General features: G+C 38.3%; 1 protein-coding gene across 1 annotated transcript; it reads left to right on the plus strand.

The window, feature by feature from the left end:
- LOC145993987 (putative malate dehydrogenase 1B) lies at positions 1–21,648 on the plus strand. The gene is made up of 5 exons (XM_083130022.1): positions 1–297; positions 7,229–7,432; positions 11,935–12,684; positions 15,362–15,488; positions 20,855–21,648. Exons 1-5 carry the CDS (start codon positions 166–168, stop codon positions 21,526–21,528), a joined length of 1,887 nt encoding a protein of 628 aa, XP_082986148.1. The 5' UTR covers positions 1–165; the 3' UTR covers positions 21,529–21,648.
- The last annotated feature ends 1,543 nt before the right edge of the window (positions 21,649–23,191 follow it).

Genomic DNA, 23,191 nt, shown 5'->3' on the forward strand with positions numbered 1-23,191 from the left:
AGTTCGTGAGGAAGCTATTCTTTAAAGGACGATTTGTTCTAAAGATGTTTTTAGTGTTCAACCCTAAAATGTATTTATTTTTTGAGCCGCATTGATCAACGTGGAAATCAATATTTGAAAACTGTTGTAGATTCTCATTTCGGTGAACAAAGAGAGAGAGATAGTATGGCGTGTTTTACAATCGCTGGATGTTATGGTTGTTGTGCTTACACCAGAGTAGAAGAATTTGCCGATTATCTGCATTCCGCTCTTGGGGTTCGTTTTCACAAAATTGTTCTAGAGAAATGCGAGTGGAAGGTAAGATTTTTTTTCTGCTTTTGTGTGACGTGCAAGCGTTTGACACACCCCCACACACACACAATTGTGACGTATTAACAAGAAACGAGTAGGTTTTTGAGTATGTAATCCAACAAATTGTGCAAGGAACAATTTAAGGTTGTGGGTAAGGTAATACATATAGATGGATAGCAGACTTTACAACTAAAGACCCATGCTTCTCTTTATACACACTCCCACGGCAGGTCATAGTTTTTTATCAATAGGTTAAGGACGGGTCACGTCCGTACACCAGCACATCTAGCAAAGATACACATCAAAACTCAAGAAAATTGCAAATGTGCTAATGAAAATTCTGATGCGCAACATTTCAGAATGTCCTATTTTCACAAATCAACAAATCACACTCTATAAAGGTATTCAACGTTTAAAAATGTCATTTCCTATATCACTCTCTTCCCTTCTATCAGAATTATCTCCTCCATTAATATGGCTTCTCTATGCATATGCTCGACAATGTAAGCTTGAATAATAACTTATATATATAAACAGCAAAAGGACAAAAGTGATTTATCCATATATTCGCATATGATACTGGTGATCTAGAGTGACTAATTTCAGAAGGAAAACATTAAAACTAAATCAATAGCAGAAACGATGTCCAAAGTAGACAGGTTTTTGTTGACAGGGTCATGAAGAAGAAGAATGTAATCCATCCCATCATTGATACATGGCGTTCCTTACCGACCCTCCCGTCGAGAAGTTATTCTAACTCGGCTACGTATTGGGCACAGCCATCTCGCACATGGCCACTTTCTGCAAGTGTAATAGCTGTAATATCATTTTAAGTGTTCGGCATATTCTTATTGAATATGCCGCTTTTACTTTCCCCAGGCAGAGTTTTAATCTTCCGAACTGTTTATCATCCCTGCTGGGAGATGGCGATTTTTTAACTTTTTGATAAGAGTTGGTCTCTTCCACTGTCTGTGAGGAAGTTTCTAAGTTATTCTTACTTTTTATTTAATGTGTTGTTTCTTCAAATGTCGTTTCCAGGCATCCAATGGCTATCAGGATATGATCGACGTATCAGCATGCCATGTTTGACTCTAATGTTCGATAAGACATTTAAAAATAATTCTTTAAGAACTTAACAAAATGTTTATTTCTTATAAAATGTAGATTTGTTTCAGGTCTAATTTGTTATTGTGATTTTTTTTTAGTTTTGTACACTCATGCACAAATAGACTAATCAGGACTGGATTTACAGTTTAAAGTGGTATCCGACCCATTATCTTTCTCCATCGGGTATCGAACTAGAGACCATAATTGTGAATGTATTATTGATAATACTTATGTTGTTCCCAATCGTAAATATATTTTAAAATTTCAAGGCAAAAATTATTATCATCCATTTAATTTAAAAATCACATTAGGCAAGGGGTACTCGTTGAGTCATGGTCGTCTGGAAGGGAGGTCCACGCCCCCTCCCCCCCACCGGAAAAAGTTACCATAAAAGTATATATTACACACATATACAGTCACGGTAATTTATGTTAATTATTGGAAAAGTGTGTCACGCCCCCTTAGGGTACGTACTTTACTTTACAATTTATACCACGGCTACATAAAACTGAGGGCCGGTTGCACCATCTCCACTTAACGTCTTATCCCCCACTTAACACCATTTTGCGGTTGTTCAATGTCCGCCTAACGTTACCTAGCACTTAAAGTCCCGTGTAACGTAAGTGGCGGTCGGGGCTCCGCCTAACGCGTTAAGTGCCAGGTAAACATGGAAAAGCAGTACACTGTGCAGCCAATAGATACGTGCAGCACCTAGTATAATCTGTGTTTACACTTTTATAGTTGATAAAATGGCAAAGTCTCGATCAGCTGTTGCAAATTGCGAAAGTTTGCTGCATGTTTTGCATGACCAAATAACAGCAAAAAAAGGCGGATTTGTTAATTATCCCAGGAACGGCAATAAATAAAGCAACGTTTGTAAATATATATGTAGAAATGAATATTAGATGGTAATTTTCGTGTGTGTTCCGAAAATGTTGTATATTGATATTAGCATTAGCAGTTTCACTGTAATTTCGTATGTAGGATTTGAGTGCATGCGGGTACAGAAAATAAAACCAGGTTAAAGTAATGCGTTTGATGCTTGCAAAATTGTATTAAAATGCCGTTCCAAATAAATGAATGTGTGTTTGCTGTAACAATTTTTTTCAACCAAACGCAATACACGAAATGTACACCATGCATCAGTTGCTTTTTCGCAATCCTGGTAATTTGTAATCTTTAAGATTAAAACACGTGTAATATTATTAAAGTCACTTCCGTCGCCATTGGTGTGAATGTAACATTGCAAATAAACAAGTAATGTGTTGTTTCCGAATAACAACTGGCAAAGAATGCACGTATAATATTTAGCAGTAGCTACTCTTACCGTCCAGTTCATACATATGTACGTACAATGAACAATTTCCTAATGGTGGTGTGTTTTTTACAAACACACAGATTTACAATAATAACCTTGCAAGAAACTACATACGTACCTAGTAGTACATAAGACGTAATACCAATCTTTTACGAAACGTATACATTGTATATGTGTGATTTTGTATGTTAACTTCCAAAATTGGCAAAATAAAGTTTACTGTTAACAAGCATCCTTACGATGTTGACATGCATGTACAAGGAACAATTTCCTACTGGTTTTGTACCTAACCTAACCAACCCTACCCTAATATTCATGGGAGAGCATAAGACGCAAATGCCAAAGTTTTTTTTTCGGTATTTACTACTTAGAGGAAACGTTTTATGCCAAGTAACATATTTTTCATCACATTGTGCGAGATTTTGTACTTTAACTTTAAAACTGGCAAAGAATAATAATAATAGAGACAGGTACAGCAGTATCTTTACGGCGTTGATACGTATATACAAGGAACAATTTCCAAATGGTGTTACGTTTCGTAGATACAAAGAAAAAGCACCATTGTAATAAACCTTGCACGAATCTACATGTCTTAAGATGCATAAAACGTGCACTCAAGTTTTTTTTTTTGTTTTTTTTTTAACATTCATATGCAATACACATGATCTTGTATTTGATTTTTCAAAATAACTGGCCTAAAAAGACGAGCGGCTAGGGAAATTAGCACCTTGGGAAATACATGCTAACAACACCAAACCTGGCCTGCCTAACCTATCCACGTATGCATATAGCATAAATAAGCATGTAAATAGGTTTGGCAAATTATAATTTGTTTATTGTTTATTTAAGCTGTTATATATATATACGTGGATAGGTTAGGCAGGCCATGTTTGGTGTTCTTAGCATGTATTACCCAAGGTGCTAATACTGTCCCTATCTGCTCGTCTAAAAAGGAACACAGCTTGTACGTATATACCATACAATGTATATTTTCCTGGTGAATATTACTGTTTTTTGTAAAGAAATATATACGTTCTTCATTGCACTAGCATATAACGTTGCACGAAACTATCTATCTGAAAGTATATACAGCCTGGAGTTTCTTCTTTTTTCTTAATAAGAACAAAACATGTGTACATACAGTACTACGGTACTTTACATTACTATTTGATTCTTCCTTTTGTGCTAAGATGATAGTAATTCCCAAAATGTACCTTGTACATGGAACCGTTGATTAACGATTTTTTTGTGCTATTCGAATTTGTTTTGAATACAAAAATTTAATTTTCATCTGCATCGTTAACCAACTTTCACAAAAGCTGCATTATAAATAAAGAAGAAACCTATAAGATTGATAATACTAATACTCGCTATTCGCTAAAGAAGGGGTTACGGATTGATAAATTATTAACAGAAACGAATGATAAATTAGTAAGAGCAGAATAGAAGATTGCTCTTCTCATTCCGTATATTTACACAAACTCAGATATGTCAGCCTTGCACTAAAAATTGAATAAATGTAACTTGCATTTGTTACGACTTCGTAAAATTTTGGTCACTGTTTAGTAGTGTTTAATATTTTTAAAAAAGTGACCGTATGTCTTACTGAAAGATAAGACGGGGAATATTCTTTTTTGCATTATGTTAATTGGAGTATGTGAAAAATAAATTGAAAATTTTGTAAGCTTCCCACTACTTCGAAAGATTACGGGTTATATTGTATCATATAACATACATTTGATATTATATGAGAGTACGACACATGCATTACCTACTTCTATCAGCAGTTTCATTTTATTGCAATAAATATTTAGTTTTTTAAACATATTTCAGTTGAAAAAGCATGCATTTGGAATTGACAAGCAGATATTAGCACGTAATAAACAAACAAAACACAATCGAAAACACAACTTTCTCCAGTTTCTGTTGCCAGGTCGTACGGCAAGCAGGAGAAAGTTCCACCTTACAAGGCCGAGGATAAAAATGCTTGGTGCAACCCACCGCCGCCTAAATCTCCCGCCTGTCGTTATCCAACACTTTGTAAAGTGGCAGATTAAGTGGCGATGGTGCAACCGGCCCTTAATCTCAGGGTTAATGGGTTCTTGGTTCGAGAATACGAATAAGAAAGCGTTTATAGCCAAAGGATGTGTTTTAAGGCGAGTCTATATTCTGAAACTTAACACGGTAAAGATAAATATATACTCATGAATATACATGAGTTTTGTTCTTATCATATGTGAATAATTAAGCTTCTTCTCTATTGGGAAAGGATTCTTCTTCTTTCATCAATTTCTTCTGTGATAAAAATATGGAAAGGCTTCTTCTTCTTTCATCAACTTCTTCTATGGTGAATGGAAAAGGCTTCTTTCATCAATTTCTTCTATGATAAATAGGAAAGGCTTCTTCTTCTTTCGTCAATTTCTTCTATAATAAGATAGGAAAGGTTTCTTCTTCTTCTTTCATCAACTTTTTCTATGGTGAATATGAAAGGCTTCTTCTTCTTTCATCAATTTCTTCTATATACAAATGGTTATCCCCTTTCATTCATCGCCGTTCTTATTTCCTCTATTCATATCAATTCTTATTTCTTCTTACGCAGCAATTCTTATTTTCTTCTATATTCCGCCGAGATATTTCTATTTCTTATATTCTCGATAAATGCTTCTATTTATTCCTTCTACTGCAAATTCTTATTTCTTCTATTCTTCTTTGGCAGCAAAAAGTCTTATTTCTCTTATTTATCGCAAATATTCTCTTTACCATATCTCTTCTCAATAATATAGAAAATCATTCCTTGTCGAGAATTGAACCAAAACTATAGAGGATTTTTAGGGGCGTCTAATCTGACAATAGCGCCTCCTCCTAAAAACAACACAGGGGAAATAACCCAGGATCGCTAATATCCAGCGCTGCCTATGGCCCAGTGCGACTAATAAGGAGAGCAACCGTAAAGTGCTTCGGGACGTCTAATTTGACAACAGCGCCATCGGGGACAAACAACTAAAAAGCTGAAGACATTCTCCTCGCCAGAGGTAAATAATATCAATCCAAAGATCGGGAAAGGACACATTTCTGTAATCATCTCCTCACTTATTAACTTTCCTTAATCTTACGTATACAGTGGCGTAGCGGCCGCCCCCCCCCCAATCCCCGCAATGCGGGGGGCCCCCGAGGTGCATGGGCCCCGCAATGTGTTCCTAAAATGTTATACCTAGCTATAATCGCAGTAATTCCACAGATAGTGTCCCTTATATAAAAAAATCGATTTACGAAAGGAAGTAGAAATCTGGTTCCCAGTAACATCATATGCCGACGTCTGCGATAATAAGCAGTGGCGTATTGTCTCAGCCAGAGGGACTCTCCGAAATGTAGAATAAACTTACTTGCTCCGCAGAGAGCAATCAATAGCGAAATAACCCTAATCTCATACCTTTATACTTAAGCAGTTTGTCGTAAACGTAGTGTAGTGTGTTAATTGTCTACAGTTATGAATCCAGTAGAAAGATTCAGTTCCTCAACCAGTTGATGTCTTATTACTACACAAACATCAAACTTGGTAATTCATGACCTTTTACCGCTAATATTAGTTTTACACGTGATATTTAAAATGTAACTTCACACACTAAATATTTTCAAGGGGGGCCCAAGCCTATTAATATTGAGATAAGAGCTGAAATGAATTTTCCACATTATCTACACCTGTTACGTTTTACTTCAAAGGAACCCACAAACTTAGTAGGAGGTGGAGCCCAGGGGCAATTATCCTTTTGCCCTAAGGATCATTAACCTTTTCTCTGCCACGCAGGGTACACCTTATGAGTTAAATGTGACCATTATTTTGCAACATTTTCTAAATTAATTTTATTTACATATTGAAATTTTGTAGACTAGCTAACTATTGTACGTCCATCCCACTCTGGCATCATAATTTTTTTTTTGTCAGTAAGGGGGCCCCCAATATTTTACTTGCAGGGGGGCGAGAGAACTGCGCTACGCCACTGTACGTATATGAATATATCCTTTATCATGATAATTTTCTATTTACAATGTGTCATTTATTTCTTCCATACATTCTTGTACGCTTCATTTGTTTATATTCTAATTATTATAATTCATATAATCATTTTTATCCTCTTTCGATTTCCACAATCAACCCTCTTTCTCATTCTTTGGCACGCTGCCATCTGTCGTCGCTCACGCTAACTATTTCGTCTCGCCTTCGTGATTGTGTCTGTCGATTGGGCACGTGATAAGGGCGTTTCAGGAACAAGACTTCAAACTGAGGGAGTGGGTGGCAACACTGTTATAGGGGAATATGTCTAGCATATCCCCCGCCTGAAAAAAAAATATCTTGCTTGCCCCTCCTTGGAACAAATCCTGCGGGCGTCCATGCGTTGAGTTTTAATATATTATTTTTTAGGTTCATACACACACACACTCACAAAGTAACTGTTACAAGTAACTCGTAATTTCAGAACACAGTTCACAAGAATACCATTTCTATCTCTACAGGATTGGATACGGAAAATCTGTGGCAGAACTGGATGGAAGCATACAGAGTCTCCGATCATATGGAAGGAATTGCCTAAAGCAGGAGGAAGAAAATTCCTGATTGGCGGCATCAACGAGTTCTTCAACTATTGCTCTGGATATTATGGCAGGGTTTCTGGGGTTGACCCTGTATCCATGCAAATTGCCACTAAGGATGCTATAAAGGTAAGTGTCTAGTTTGACTTTCATCAAATTGCAGTACATTAGGCATCGATTTAACTAATTTTCTTTTGCTTTTGTAATTCACACATTACGTGCCCTGCTGGGAAAGGACCCATAAACACTTTTCAAACATATATATGCAGTATTTACACGCATTTGTATATTAGTCCGAACGTGGAATTGACTCCTGCTACAAGGTTGAATACTCAGAAGTGTTACGTACAGTCCCGTTCAAAAAAAATGTCCTAGCGAAGCCCAGCATCTAAACGAAATGTAGTTTGTTGTTCTGAAGCAAGAAAGAGCTGCAAAAATTTAGATCTGCCAATCACAGCGACGTCCCTTCGGAAGAGGAAGACGGGTCACTCAAAATCTTCACAGGTAGATGAACCAATGAACGGTTACCGAAAGTTGATGTAACGTCGTGTCGCTAATTGGTTAAATATTGTGTCACTAAGGATGGTCAGAAGAAAGCGTGGATAAAAGTTTGCATCGTAGCATTTCCAAATTATTGTTTAGACAGTTATCGTGAAAAGCTATAGCCTACCTATCACTCTCATTAGGACAGTTTTCACATTGTTTTCACAGTGTGACGTGGTGTTTTTGTGCATACTTAAGGAGGAAATATTGAATTACACCAAAACAGAATCAATTTTTAGTAAAGAAAAAGTTTTGTTGAATGAATGATTACATCTGTCGTGAGTTTCAGCAACAAAGATAATTCCAACGGAAGTTAGATAATTATAGAAATAAGGCCAACAGTTCGCTTTAATTTCAGTTTATGCATGCATAGGCTAATCGGGACAGGGGGAACATTTAAATTGGAAATAAAAAGACTATAAGACCACAGTGGGTATCGAAGTAGTGGTCCACTGCTGAAAAGGAGTCGATTGTAACTCCCAGGACTATGGGCGACTGTTGCACTCCCCCCCCCCCCCGACTAATGCTGCCATTCCCATGAAGCAGGCACGTATCCAGAAATTCTTTTCGGGGGGGGCTAAACATATTTTTTTTACAGGGGTATAGATAGAACCTCGCAAGGTTTAAGGTCGATGGTGGCGATTCAGTTCCAAAACGATAGGGGGGGAAGGGGGCAAGAAAAGCTTAATTGCTCTTGGAAGACAAAGGTTAGTATTAAAAAGCCATAGCGCGGGGCCAAAAATGGAGAGCAACTGTCTCCTAAATCTGCCACTGTTTAAGCTGCTGTGTTTTTCTTCTTTTCTTTTCTCTCAGAACGTGATATCGGGACATTTTTTTTATCACTCGACTCCTCTGTTGCAATGTACGAACGTTGTGTTTCTGCCGAAACGATCTTAATATGTGTATGTGTCCGTTTCACGAAGCTGTTATACAATGGACAATCCATTCGAATGTTTTGATTTGATTTATTTTATTTTACTTCGCGGTTTGTGCCTCTTGGCTAATTTGCGAAGATGGGGATGAGCGATGAAATTGATGAATGGACATTCACAAACAACCATGCCCGAGCGGGATTCGAACCCGGGACTCTTGGCGTCGCAGCGCGATGTGCTAACCACTCAGCCACAGGGTCCGGCCTATTCGAATGTGTTTTGATATGATCCTTTATGGTGTTGTCGCCTGCCTTCGAAAAGTAACCTCAACAAAAATCCTAATTTTCCATTCTTGTGACTTGGATCTTCAAGATTTCGGAAGAATTCAGACCGAAGGCACACACACACACGTCGTTTTCAATGAGTGATCCAATCAACAGAAACTTTTCACACCGTAGCGGCACGACAGTCTGCACCAGCCTGTGTTCGATTTGTGAAATCCTCAAGCGACACGTATAGCTTGTAGCTTCGGTGTGAAACCTGGTGGGTTAATCTCATTGTCACCTTGAACGGCAGCTCGTGTTGACCACAGAAGAAAAATATCTTGTCAACAGGTGGGAATGTCCCTTAGTTTTATTCTATCTCCTTTTTCTGTGCTTGTTAATTAAACGGGCAACATCTTACGGTTGGGCATACACAAGAGATGTGCTATGCAGAAATTTTAGCGGAAAATGCTGACCCCACCAGGCATACCGTGCCATTACTCTACAGCGATAGCAAAAGATCAAGCGAAGCCAAGGGTGACTCGGTAGCTCACTTGGTAGAACAAGGAATGGCACGGTATATGCCAGAGACCTGGTTTTGGAGTCTTGGTCGAGCTTGCTTTTTCCGCTAAAATTTCCATGTATGCAACATCTTCTTGCTTTCTCTTTTCGACATTCATAAAATTTTCGATCTTCATGGCTGCCCTTTTGTGGTAGTTAGTGTTTGAGTGTTTTTCCAAAACAGTTGACTTAAAAGTCCTTTTTAAACCCACGAAACTCTCGGACTGCATACAGGAAACTTGGTCCGGTCACTAATAAATCGTCACTCAAAACATAGATTTTCAGTCGATCTGCGAAGGTTCTTTCCTTTTTTTTTTTTTTTTTTTTTTAAAAAAAATGATGCTCCAATGCCTATTACTGCTGAAATATTTACTTTAGAGACCTTCTGTCTCTTCGGCTCATGACCCGAAACTAGCACTACACTGTCGGCAATGTCTTCAGCTTTGGACCCGAACTTATACTAGTGGTAGACTTCAGCACTTTCCAGGAAAATGTGTCACTAGTCCTCTCCTCCCCCCGAATCTCTACATCTTATAAAACTGTCAATGGACACTGACTGATCACTAATCGACCGTCACACTTACTCGTGAAGTCTTATTGAATTATTCTGTTGTACAGACGAACGGTGAAATTGAATCCGCGTATTTATATCCATATTATATTCTGGAATGTTCCGCACTTTTTTTGTAGTAATTCAATGAATCGCCCGACTCATAACGCTACTTTCAACAGTGCTTTGTTGTGCAACTTCCAAATGCTGACAAATCTTTAAACAATGCTCAAGTTCGTTGCGACAACACCGAAAGAGCAAGAAAAGTTTACATACAATATTATCAATAACAGGGTTATCACTCAGGATTCTAGAACATTCTCTGCCTTTCCTCCATAATTATATTTCTCCTTAAATTATAATCACAATATTTTATTTCACACACACACAAGCCAAAAACCTCATTTTATCTAGTGTAAATCGAAAAATTTCGGAGGGGGCTCAAGCCCCCTGAGCCCCCCCTCTGGATACGTGCCTGCCATGAAGGGAAATTTTATAGGGTCAACAATATGTTGTGAAGGACAGCTTACTGCAAAAGAAAATGATAATTTTATAAAATGCTTAAAATGGCATTCCTTGTAATTTTAGAAATATCTTGAAGGTTATATTTTCAGATTTTAGGTCACCTGAGGGCATGAACATATATATTTCAATAGGTGTAACCAGCCTGGACCCTCCTAAAGATTCTCATTTTACATTGTAATTTCTCATTTCGCATATATGTAAATAACGTGTACATAAAAGTCGATCAACTTGGACCCTCCTAGTTAGGCTAATGCACATTTCTAAACTCCTTTCTAAACCTTTTAGGTCAAAGAAATGAATGTCCTACAATAGGCTACAGGTTTTATCCTGATACTGTTTCCACCATTAAGTGGTCTGACATCTAATCGGCTGTTGTTGCCAAAAACCAAACGTATGTTTCGTGCAAACTAGGTGACTGGCCTTTGCTACTGCATCAAAGCCCTTCTTCTAATCTGAATTACCTGCCCCATGTGTCGATTGCCTCCCCCTTCTGCTGTGAATGTGGTAACCACGTGTTGAAATACCCCTCTCAAAGGAAATGGTAGGCTTTGGCTGACAGAGCAAGGCATGTGCTGCCTCCAGCGGGGTCTCACTTATCGCACTCAATTCAAGAGCCTTTTTGGTCAAGTGCAGCATTTCGTCTTCTGACGTCAGGGGTCAGGCTAAATACTTTTGTAGTTAGCCTAAATGTAGTGTATTAATGCTAAGATATTTAAACCTAACAAGTCTAACCTAACCACGAAAGCATTCCACGCATATGTCAGAAGACGAAATATGGCGTTTGGCCAAGAAAGTTCTTGAGTTGTGTGCGATAAACAAAACCCTCCTCCAAGCGACCATGTCAGCGGATGGGAGCAGACATCTGCCAGCAGATGACTGGCCTGGTCCACCACAGCATTTCAAACCTTGGCATGAAAGCAGTGGCACTAGTTCAAGTCACAGGAAAATGAGCGGCTAGCGACAGCTTTAGCAAACTGGGAAATATACTGTCAGCGGCGATATTATAACATCATGTATTTGTCTGCCGAGCAAGCTAAGCTAACAGCACTAAAAATTGTGTAACCTATTCACATATTCATTTCTTCTATTGTATTCATGCCTGGGTAGGTTAGGCAGGTCGAGTCTAGTGCTGTTAGCATACATCTCCAAGTAGCATGACTGTCGCATAGGAAAGCCTGTAGTTCGCACATTTTCCGAAGTTTCGTTTCAGATATACTGACGCTAGTATAGTCACAAGAACTGTACTAGGATATAAACCTTTTGAGGTATAATCACTGCATTTACTCATATCAACTGCACTTTCCATTTATCCCACAGGAACATCTGCTACAAAAGGCTCTGGCCGCGAAGAAGAGACCTCGCGTTGTCTGCATAATCCATGCAGCCAACATGGCAACGTACCTTCTCATTCCCGAGCTGGCAAAGATAAAAGGTTTCCCGACAGAAGTAGGGGTCAAGTTTTATCTCCTTGATGAGTTACATCGCACACCGCTGTTCTATGATCTGAAGGATGAAACGCAGGATCTGGGTATGGACGTTAAAGTTTCTGTGCGAAGTGAGATCTCCCACTGGCTGGGCAAGTGTGACCTTGCCATCTTCCTAAACAACATACAAAGGGACGAGGAAGAGTCTCTTGGTGATTGGTTGAGAAGAAACAAAGCTGCCATGAAGCATTATGGAACACTCTTCAGGAAATATGCTTCCCCTGACTGTCGTGTCATACTGGCCAGTAGTGAGGCTGCCCACTGTTACAATGGGAATGTGTTCGCTCATGTGGCAAGAAATTTGGACAGACGCAACATTGTTGTGATAACGGGAGATGAATTGTTGAAAATGAAGCGTGTCTTAGCAGAAAAGACCAAAGTTTGCCTCACGGACATGAGTTGCCTGTCCATTTGGGGGTTCGTTGGGGTGAACCACCTCATCGACTTGAACAGTGTTCTGGTGAAGAACCCGACTGGTTGTATTGTACCTCCAGCCGGAATAGACTGTCACAGACCGATGAAGGAGTTCCTGCTCAACGATAAGAAGAGGGCGACGATATACATCGAAGCAGCTGAAAGAAAGGTAAGTTAGGCTATTTGTTGGACCTTTCTTATCTCCTCTTTTGGTGTCAAAGGACAAGTCTCAATGTAGTATAACAACTGAAGCTGAGCCGATGGCGATGTATCGTTACTGGAAGGAAACCATGGGTTGGACTTTATTTACTGATACCAGCCAGTCATTTAGATCATTCACGGGGTGAGCTAAAATGCCGTGCGGCTGTTTTGTGGTGTTTAATTTTCCTGGAAGTTATGCAAAATTTGAAGTTTCCATTAACTTTTTACCAATATTATATAGAAAAAACTGTATTTCGTGATTATATAACAGGTATTTTTATATTCTGACGTCATTTTTAATATTTTAAAGCAAAACTCTGGTAAATTGATACCTTTAATTTGAATGGAAACTCGCCCACTAATATTAAACAATATTTTGAACAACTTTTAATTTTTATGCACTTTTTAAGCATCGGAATCGGTAAGAGCAGTGGCGGCCGGCGGGAACTATGATGGGTAGTGCCAACGTGATCAAGAAATAATAATAATAAAAAAAACTCCGTAATGCCCACCCCCGCCTGCTTCTTGAGGTTGCGCCACTGGCCCAGATGTTTATCCTCATTTGGTAATGTGGAAAACAATGTGTGTTTAAGTAATAACGCACTAATCCGGTTCCTCTTCACTCAGTAACCTATCGTTATACACTACAGGACACTTCCCTAAAAACACAATAATTACAAGAGGAAGGAAAAAACAAATCCTCTCACCTTCTCCTCCCCCATGGACACGTATTCCAACTGGATGTTGGAAATATCTTTGTTGTAAGAAATTGTCGAAATGCCAAAGGAAACTCGCACCATCATAGGATTTTTTACTTTTATATTCTTAAAAAAGTCTAGACGGCCCTCTAGGCACATCTATCTATTATCAAAATGTTCATTTAACTTTGGAAATATACTAGGTTCATTTCTCCAAAAGTAGGCAGAAATTACTTCCCCTTCTTACAAATCAGTCATATTTAGCGACTTATCTCTGAAGGTGGCAACTGTGTCAACTCTGCGAAAGTTCCCTCAACCTGCCAGGCGAAAACTGACACGGGCTAACCCCGCCCCCTGCCACTTTGTTCTCGGCTCATGGTGGAAATGTTCCCCGCTGAGACTTCTTCAACCCTCTGCATGTGTGTCAACTTGGTTGGGCCAGCTCTTGGTCAGCATGGACTGTTGCCTTGTGAGGGTACGAACGAAACAGCTGGCGATGCAGTAAGGAGGTTGGGGCGGTCATCACATCAGCTTGACCGATCGGAAGATTCGAATCTCCTTGTCTGTAAACTATCAATGTATTCATTTAACAATACTTGGGCAAGGTATGTGTTTTTTCAGAGGGTAGTACCATGGCACGGCGGCTCTACCCCTTGAGCTGCCACTGGGTTAGAGTATGAGTATGGGTATCGGTTCAGTCCTAATAACAACATATAAAATGTATCACTGTACAAAGTTTCACAGCATATAGACATCATTAAGGCAAATAACTTTTCTCAATCAAGTTTTTCTGCTCGGTACCTCATTTTGACTCTTTTACCTCGAAAAAAGGTAAATTTATGGTGCATATATACGTAAACATACAACACACACTCACAATTGCCTCTAATGGATATCCTTTGTAATTACTAAAAACAAAATACATGACTATAAATAATCGGGTACATATCCACTTGGTATGTCTGAAGAAGTAACATAGTACAGTAACGTTGATTTAGGTAAAATTTTCAAATATCATACCCAGGGTCAGTCTGAGTGTCACCTCTAATAACAGCGATAAGGCTTAATGGTTATTGCATGAAAAACCGGAAATATCAATTTCAATAGTGAATTAGTATTGTTGTTATGCCGTAGAACATAGATTCATGAAAATGCACTCTAAAGCCTCACTGGTCAAAGAATAAACTTCAGGAAACCCAGACCTTTCACCTCCAGTTATAGGAGTTTCAAGGGGGAGGGGGGGAAAGCATTGTTGCTAAATGCCTGATTTTTGTCCAGTCGTCCATGACACCATTTTCTGTCAACATGCACCCTTTGCTCGCATTTCAGCGAGAGGCAGGAAATCAAGAGACCCAATCACTTGCTACAAGGCAGCAACCATTACGCGTCCCCATGCATGGCATTGTTGAGGGTGCCACCTGTTTTGAAAATGACTCAAACCGGAAAATTAGGCAACGTACATTACCTGAGAATTTTCCTTCACCACGGCAACTGTACCAAGCCGATTGGTTGAGTGGTTAATGTGACCCTCCCTGGCTTTCAACAAAAAAGACAAAAATAGAATTTTCAAGTTTGTTCTTTCACCGAACAGGCTTTAGTAGCATATTCTCTTCTAACATATGCAATGGCATGCCACAGCAACTACTTTCTTCCTTAGCTAAAAACAAATGATTGTTTGCTTCTGGCATTCTAAAGTTGGTTCACCGGTTTATCTGATTATATAAAAAGCAAGTGTGCATGAGAATTACCCCAAGACACACAAAACTAACAACAAATAGTCAATTACCATATGTGTAACTGGTGATCACTTAAACTAACAATCAACCTCTCCATTGAACCTACTCAGCAACAGCTGAATATAAGGTCATCTACCCTAAATAACAAATGAACTGGATGATAATCTACTACTGGTCGATTCAAATTAATGTGTCATAATATTGTTTTCAGAAACATATAACCAAAATATTGGGCAGGTATCCTACAATGGCCAAAGTAACAGCAATTATCAGTACAATCAGGCATTGGTATGGTGGATCCAGAGGAGTAGTATTATGTATGGGCGTGAGTTCAAATGGTAAGGTGGATATAGTTATGTTTTTATAGTACATATACATCTGTATTAGTATGACCTACTATTATTTTGGCTCCTGCACAATGGCCATGCTGTCTAAGGTGTTAGGTTACATGATAAGCACTGGTTTCAGTCTCCTGAGAGAAGCGTAACAACTTTTCACCAGAGATTTCAGCCAGTATATGGAACTGGTGGCCACCCACCATCATGACGAAATTGGGGAGCTAGAAATGAGTATCATAACCTGGTCATGAAAACCTACAATGATGACTGGGGGCCCAGCTGGAATTTTCTATTGGTTCCAATTGAAATTTCAATTGGATTCAATTGGTTTCAATTGAAATGAAACTGATTGTATTGGATTCCTAATATAGGTATTGCAATGTATTGGTTTCATTCGGAATCTCAAATGAAACAAATTGGAAAATCAAAACCATTTGCAATTGGTGAATTCTATCTAATTGTAAGTTTGTATATACTATTGTAGAATAAATATGTTATAAATTCATTTATTGGCTCAAAGCATAGGTAGTTTAATTCTTGATGACACCACATTTCCTGTGATTTAGAAGTTCATTGGAAAAACAACACACTTAAACTAAATTTCTTCTGAATTCTGATGCACACTACTGAAGTCAGATTTATCTTAATAAAGAATTCTTTCTTAAGAACCAACTCAACCTTAAAGCAGCTAGAAGTTGGAATAAATATTCATATTAGTTGTTATTTTTTTCAATATGGAATTTCCATGGTTATTCTTGTATGTATTTAATGCAATTGGAAAAATGAGCAATCTTTTGATCAACTAAGTCAATCTCGACAGTGTTTTGTTTGTTTATCACTTTTTCAAGTGTTGCGAGTCAGATTCTTTGTTTAACCTAATTTGTTGCTGTTTTCGCATGTATATAGAAATAGCAACATGTCAATTTATGACTGAAGCAACATGTTTTTTGATTTTCTATAAGTGTATTGAACACAATGAAGCTACAGAGTTAAAAACGTGTTCATATATTTGAAAAAAAAAATGTATGTGAAAGTTTTTCTAACTTACAAATTCCACATGCTTTACCAGAGATTTATTTTAGTTGTTTTATAAGATTTCCCCATTTCATTAACAGATGTAGATAATAATTTTTCATAAGCAATATATTGAAAACAATAAAATACTTTCCAATAGAAATCATGGGTTGTTGCACTATAGGTTATTTATTTACAGTGCGCTCTCTTTAATTCGAAATTGGATCATTCGAATTATTGGATAATTTGAACAAAAGCACATTCCCCTTGAAACCCCTATCTAAAACAATGTTAAAAATGACTACTTAATTCGAATTTTGAAGGTTAAATTTGGATAATTCGAAGTCAGGTTTCCAATAATTTAACATAAATCTTTCCAAGAAAGACCAAAGTGGTTGCTACATAAGAAATTCCAACAAATGACTCGTCCCCCTTTTTTCTTTGAAAAGGTTGTTTTTATGGTTGACAGATGTGTCGACGGCAGATAAGAGAGGGCAGTGGGAATCCCCAGAGCTTTTGTTTGTAGGAATGTGACCTTCACCCTCTCAGAATCAAGTTGAGAGGGGAGCGGATATCCGGACAGAAGGAGTCATTTCTCTGTGTGTTTTAGTGGAGTCACAATGTCGAAACATAGTGCGTACAGTAGCTTAACATTAGATAAGAAAGTTGAAGTGGTTAGAGAGGTAGAAAGAGGAATGAAAAACAATCACGTGATGCGAATATTCCAATAAGTGTACTGTTCCTGGATGGAGATATGGATAAAATATAGCAGTTGTAAGGTAAGGTGTATTGTTTGCATATTAATGCAGTTTTATGTTGAATACAGTGTGTTATTTCATTGGTGTATGTTTTTTTATTATATTCTGGTTAATTAGAATTTTGGATAATTCAAATTTTTTTCGTAGCCCCTTGGAGTTCGAATTAAAAAGAGTCCACTACTACTATTTTGAGACAAAATATTACGTAATGGAAAATGTACTTTGTAGGATCAATGCCTGGAAAGTGAAGATAAAATGCTTGTAAGAGGTAAAAAGATCATCAGTGGATTTTAGCAACACAATCATGCTTAGGGTAAATACTAATGTCTGAATCAGTCTTGTCTATTTTCTAAAAGCCATGGTTGAGTTTTATGAGAAACAAATTCCCACAATATGTGTGGGATTTTCTGTTGGCAGGTGGTAATGCTGTTGACTTGTAATAAAGAGGTCCCTATGTTTGCTTCCCGGTAGAAGTACTACTGCGGTTCAGAGCACAGTCCTGGTTAGTCTAGGCTCTTGTGACTCCTACAGTAGCTATGGAATCCATTGTGAAATCTCAAAAAACTCTGTGTGCAATTCAAAACCAAAGATGAAGAATGCTGACTCACCATCTTGGCTTATTGCAGGGTAATGCATGGCCACACACAGCAGATAATGCAGAATTTGCTGTAATTGTTGTTTTTAGCATATAAGAAAAACCTGCCTAGTAAAACTCGTGTCAAAGAGGAAGTCATGACATGCTTCTGTGCAGAGGTGTAAGAATTCTAAGACATGGCCAAAAATCATACCAGGACTCAACATGCATAGACAAAATTTGGGAGTGTAGAAAAATAATTCATGCACATCTAGACTGAATAGACTGTATAATACACAAGGAATTTCCAGAAAGCAGTTTCTGTTTGGTAATAAAAAAAGAACGAAAGAAGTTTGTAGAACAAAACCTTTTTACTCTGAAAGGAGCTCTTTTTCTACACAGCCAGTTATCGTACTGGTGGAAAAGTTTTTGTATACACTTGTCGTACACTTCTGCCCCTAGTCCATTGATGGAAGCATATAGACACACCATCCAAGGTTGCCTGTTATGAGTCACTTACGTGCGACTTCTGTGCAAATTACATCGTGGTAGTACGAGGGTAAGTCAGTATATAAGTTGCAAAATGGAATAGAAAGAAAAGTTGAAATAGTTACCTGATGAAATGTGGTTTATTTTTCAACGTAATCTTCATGAACATTTAGCACTTGTCCCAGCTTTTCACGAGTCCCTCAAAGCCAGCAGCAAAGGTGGTTTGTGGTTGGTGTCGTAGCCAGCTGGTAACCTCCCGATGGACCTCCTCCATATCATGGAACCAGTGACCACCCAGGTGATTCTTCAGTGGGCCGAAGAGATGAAAGTTGGATGGTGCCAAATCCAGACTGTAGGCTGCATGTGCCAGTCGTTCCCAACCTAGGGACTGTACGTGAGCCACTGTGCTATTGGCACTGTGTGGATGAGCGTTGTCATCCAACAGAAGAACTCCATTTCTCAAAGCACCTGGACATTTCCTGCGAATAGCTGACCATAACTTCGTCAGGGTTCTGCAATACATGGCTGCAGTGACAGTGTGACCCTGGGGTAGAAATTCCATGAGTAGGATGCCTTTACTGTCCCAAAACACTGTGACCATCACCTTCCGTGCTGACTGGGTGACCTAGAACACGTGCCGTGCCATCTTACCCACTTTGCACTCGAATGACTCACCACCGCACAAGAACGTGACTACTAGCGCCATATAAGATACACAGTGGTGCTGCCACCTACACCGACAGTTGCAAAACGGATCAGTGCAACGACTGATATTCATAAAACAATTTCACATTGCAGCAATTCGAAGATATTTAATTTTGCGACTTATATATTGACTTCCCCTCGTAGTTGCATACGTGTTTCTGGGGGTAGTCAAGATGACAAAAAAATCGGGACTCCTGTAAAGTGCAAATTGAGAGCTTTCATTCAGTTTTTGCATGCTAGAAAAACTTGACATTCCAAAATTAAAGGAGTTTTTGGGAGGAAATCACTTTTATGACAACAAAGAACTCCAGCAAAGAGTAGCTGCATTTCTTAATGAAGAAGAAGAACGTAGTATCATGTGTTAGTGGCTTGAAGTGCCGTCTGTAGTAGACACGACTTTTATTTGTTAAGGTGGTATTGGGGAAGATGCCCCTTACTTGAATAGGATTATTAAAAGGAATTTACGTGTGCGCCCCTGCAACTGCTACAGTGGTGGCGTAGATGGATTTAAAGTAGAAAGAAATTGGTTTTGACCCTTGTGGGTGTATGTGAATGAAGCATGATGCAAGGGAGTGTATTGTTGCTCCCTTGTGTGGCCATTTGTTGGCCGGGAGGTTTTTCCTCCGAAGTGGTAAGGGTGGTAGATACGGCGACCCCCCTTGGTGAATGGAAGCACTGAAAGTGTGCTATGAATAGTGTTTGAATGTAAATGAAAGATGTTGATATAAAATGGATGAGACGAGTGTCTCTAGGGGTTGGATTAGGAAGTTCAAAAGGTATGAGGAGTGGGGTTGATGGCATTTTTTTGTTTGCCAGAGGAGAGATGAGCTAAAAGGAGTGATGTTGAGAATATTGTCTCTCTGGGATCGTGCTGGTTTATAGGAAGAGAAGTTGTGGTGTTGATTAGCCCCAGGAGATGGCATTTATTTTGTTTGCCGAAATGTTCTAGGTGGGTGTGAAGGAGATTGTGGTGGCTCGATTTGTCGTGGAAGGAGGGTAATTATGTCTTCTCCATCAGGGTGTCAGTATGTCCTATATCTGAAGGGAGGGGGGGGGGTTGATTAGCCCCCAGGTGTGGCGTTTTTTATTTGCCCATGGAATGGAAGGATTAACTTGGGTGTTGGGGTAACAGGTGAGGCATGTTTTACGAGTTGCCAACTGAAGAGATGGGTATGCATATGTATTGAGAGCGTCAAGGTCTGTCATGTCTGGTTTGCAGTTGTGGGTCTGTCAGTCTCTTAATGAACTGGCAGCAGAAGTGTATGACGAGAGAATAGAAGAATCCCCAAATTATTTAAATATAATGGTTCACGGTTGTCCCTGGAAAACAAGAATTTCAAATCGGAGCAATGTTTTCCTATATCGAGTATCATCTGTCACTTGTTTCATTGGTGCAAAATCTCCTTGCCAGTTTCACAAACACAAGATCAGAAAGTGAAATATAATATGGGTAGGAATGATGTATGTGAAGTTAAGAAATTTGATCTACGTGATTGAAATACATTGCATTAGTCTCCCCGATGCCATAGCCTTGTAATCAAAGAGTCCAAGGTTCAATACCTGGTGGAGGCACATAGTGCTTCGGATCCTATTTTAAACTGTAGGACCATTACCGATTAGTCTTCCTGTGCATAAAGTGAACTCAAACATTACACCGCATTAATTTAAACATTAAGAGTAAATGAATATATCTTCAAAACAGAGAGAATGCAAAGTTATGCAACACCCTGTCTAACCATCTCTCTTCTGCTTTCTATCTGCGCAAAGACTGACGAATATGTCTACCACGAGAGTTGATAATGGATTAGAACCTTTTATGTTTTCAGGAACATTTGGATTCCCAGAAAATTTATTCTTTTCTCAACCAGTATGTTTGACAGCTACAGGTTTCTGGAGGCCTTGTAGATTAATTGACATACCAAGAGACCCATATTGTGGGTTAAACCCTCTTATAGACTTTGCACTGGACGTTATGAAGAAGCACGGTGTTCGGGAGAAGTATGAAATCGTACCCCCACATGGAAAGCCTCGATATGAAAGGGATGGTTATAGCATGAGGAGATTTATAAGTGGCATGGGAAAAGTGAAGAAAGTAACCAAGATTATGGCAAGTGAAGCTAGTAACGTGCCATTGGAGGATGATTCGGATGAGTTAACACCTGAAGGAGACCAGGAAGAACAAGGTGCTCAAGAAGTTGGGCATTCTAAGACAAGCCTTGAGTGTGTATACTCATGTAAGAGTGATCCATGGCAAGTGGAAGAACAAGAATACCAGTTTTCAGAGGAACAAGAATACCAGTTTTCAGAGGAACAAGAATACCAGTTGTCAGGGGAACAAGAATATCAGTTGTCAGGGGAACAAGAGTATCAGTTGTCAGGGGAACAAGAGTATCAGTTGTCAGGGGAACAAGAATACCAGTTGCCAGTGGAACAAGAATACCTGTTGTCAGAGGACCAAGGACATCATTTACCAGAGGAACAAGAAAACTTGGATCCATAGATTGTGAACAAAGACATTTTCATTAATATCTTGATTGATAGAACATCCTTACTTAATCAGCTGATTTCAGGCAGTTGAAATAAGAGGGGGTAATAAAATCAACAAATGCACCATAAGGGTCCTGCTTTTTATAAATATTTATATACATAATAAATAAAATAGTTTTTGATACAAGAAATGGTCATACATCTTGTGCTAGGAAATACATTATTATTCACTGCATCTTTATACATGGTGCACTGCTTATTTTATAACGTGTAATGTTTCACAAACTTCTCATTTACATCATCAGGCCACATAGAGTTGGAATAGAAGCACCTGTACTGTATATTCCATAGTTTGTTGAATCAGTTCCAAGATGGTTCTACCAACAGTTAAGAAAATATACAATCAAGATAGTAGCATCTAGTGATAAATTATATTTAAAAAGTCATAAGACCTGGCAACTGTGAGATTGTGTTTTGTCAATAACAATTAACCATCTTGGAACTGATTCAACAAACTATGTATTACACATCACAAATGTTTTTCTCCCTACTCCATTGGATCTAAGAAACAAGAAGTTTGTGAAACATAACCTGTTACAAAATAATTATAATGTGCAGTTTATAAAACAGTCCCATAAGACAACTCCATTATTGGTCCACATGCCAAAAAATGGGAAGAGGGGACTGTTCTTGGAAATACAGTGGAACCCCGATTTTATGTTCCCAGAATTTACCTTTTCCCACATTATACATTTAACCTTGATTTTCCCAACATAGTAAAATGTTATAAAATTATCCTCAACTTTACACACTTCATAACATTCTACTTGTATGCAAATATATTTAATGTAAGGGAAGCATAAATTAATCACAGAGGCCAGGATAATAAAATTACATTATGGTAGAATGTACAAGTATTTGTGTGTGTGAGGTTATTGCCACGTGTTTCGCGGCACCCCAAAGTTCAAACGAGAACTTCACTTTGCTGGACTTAGTAGAAACATAAACAAAAATAAGACGGTAAAAAAAGAGAAAAAATAGCATTTGTGAAATGCACCAACAGATTGTAGGCAACGATACAAAACTGGGTTTTGTTGTAATATGCAAAATGAATCCAAGATTACCAATCCACTACATTACCAAACATACCATGCACAGTCCACGATTTTATCATCCCACATTTTTGTAGATAGAAAATGATCAAAATTATGATTAACCAATGTTTAACATGCATTTATTTTTTTCAATCATTTCATAACACATGACAATCTATTTTCTTTAATTACTGTACATGCCTTTTGAATGGCAACCATGTGCTTCGCTCGTAGTCATAAAAATTGTTCAACAAGCTTGATACAATTGGATGAATGCACTTTTATAAGTGCTGTAACTTTTATAAATCAAACATCAATGTTAATGCTTGTTTAAAACATTCATTGGAAATCTACAGTGAGTATATAACAAGTGAAATACAAGATTTAAACTTCCATAAATAAATCAGTGACAACATGTTTCGCATTAACCTTTTTGTATATTTCATGTGTATCTTAATTATCATCCTGCGATAAGTACACATATCTTTACATTACGAGATTAATTTTGCCAATCACCATTAATCATGTTACTTCTACAAATATATTACGTCATTCAAACTACAGACGTAAATTTGATAAAGT

This window comes from Lepisma saccharinum, chromosome 10, assembly GCF_977018435.1.
Source record: "Lepisma saccharinum chromosome 10, izLepSacc3.1, whole genome shotgun sequence".
Taxonomy (NCBI): Eukaryota; Metazoa; Arthropoda; class Insecta; order Zygentoma; family Lepismatidae; genus Lepisma; species Lepisma saccharinum.

What these genes read in the sequence shown, in the direction of transcription:
- LOC145993987 (XM_083130022.1), top strand. Translation starts at nt 166, where the DNA reads ATGGCGTGTTTTACAATCGCTGGATGTTATGGTTGTTGTGCTTACACC. An exon ending in TAGAGAAATGCGAGTGGAAG is followed by an intron (nt 298 to 7,228) that starts GTAAGATTTTTT and finishes CTATCTCTACAG; the next exon opens with GATTGGATACGGAAAATCTG. An exon ending in TCGAAGCAGCTGAAAGAAAG is followed by an intron (nt 12,685 to 15,361) that starts GTAAGTTAGGCT and finishes TATTGTTTTCAG; the next exon opens with AAACATATAACCAAAATATT.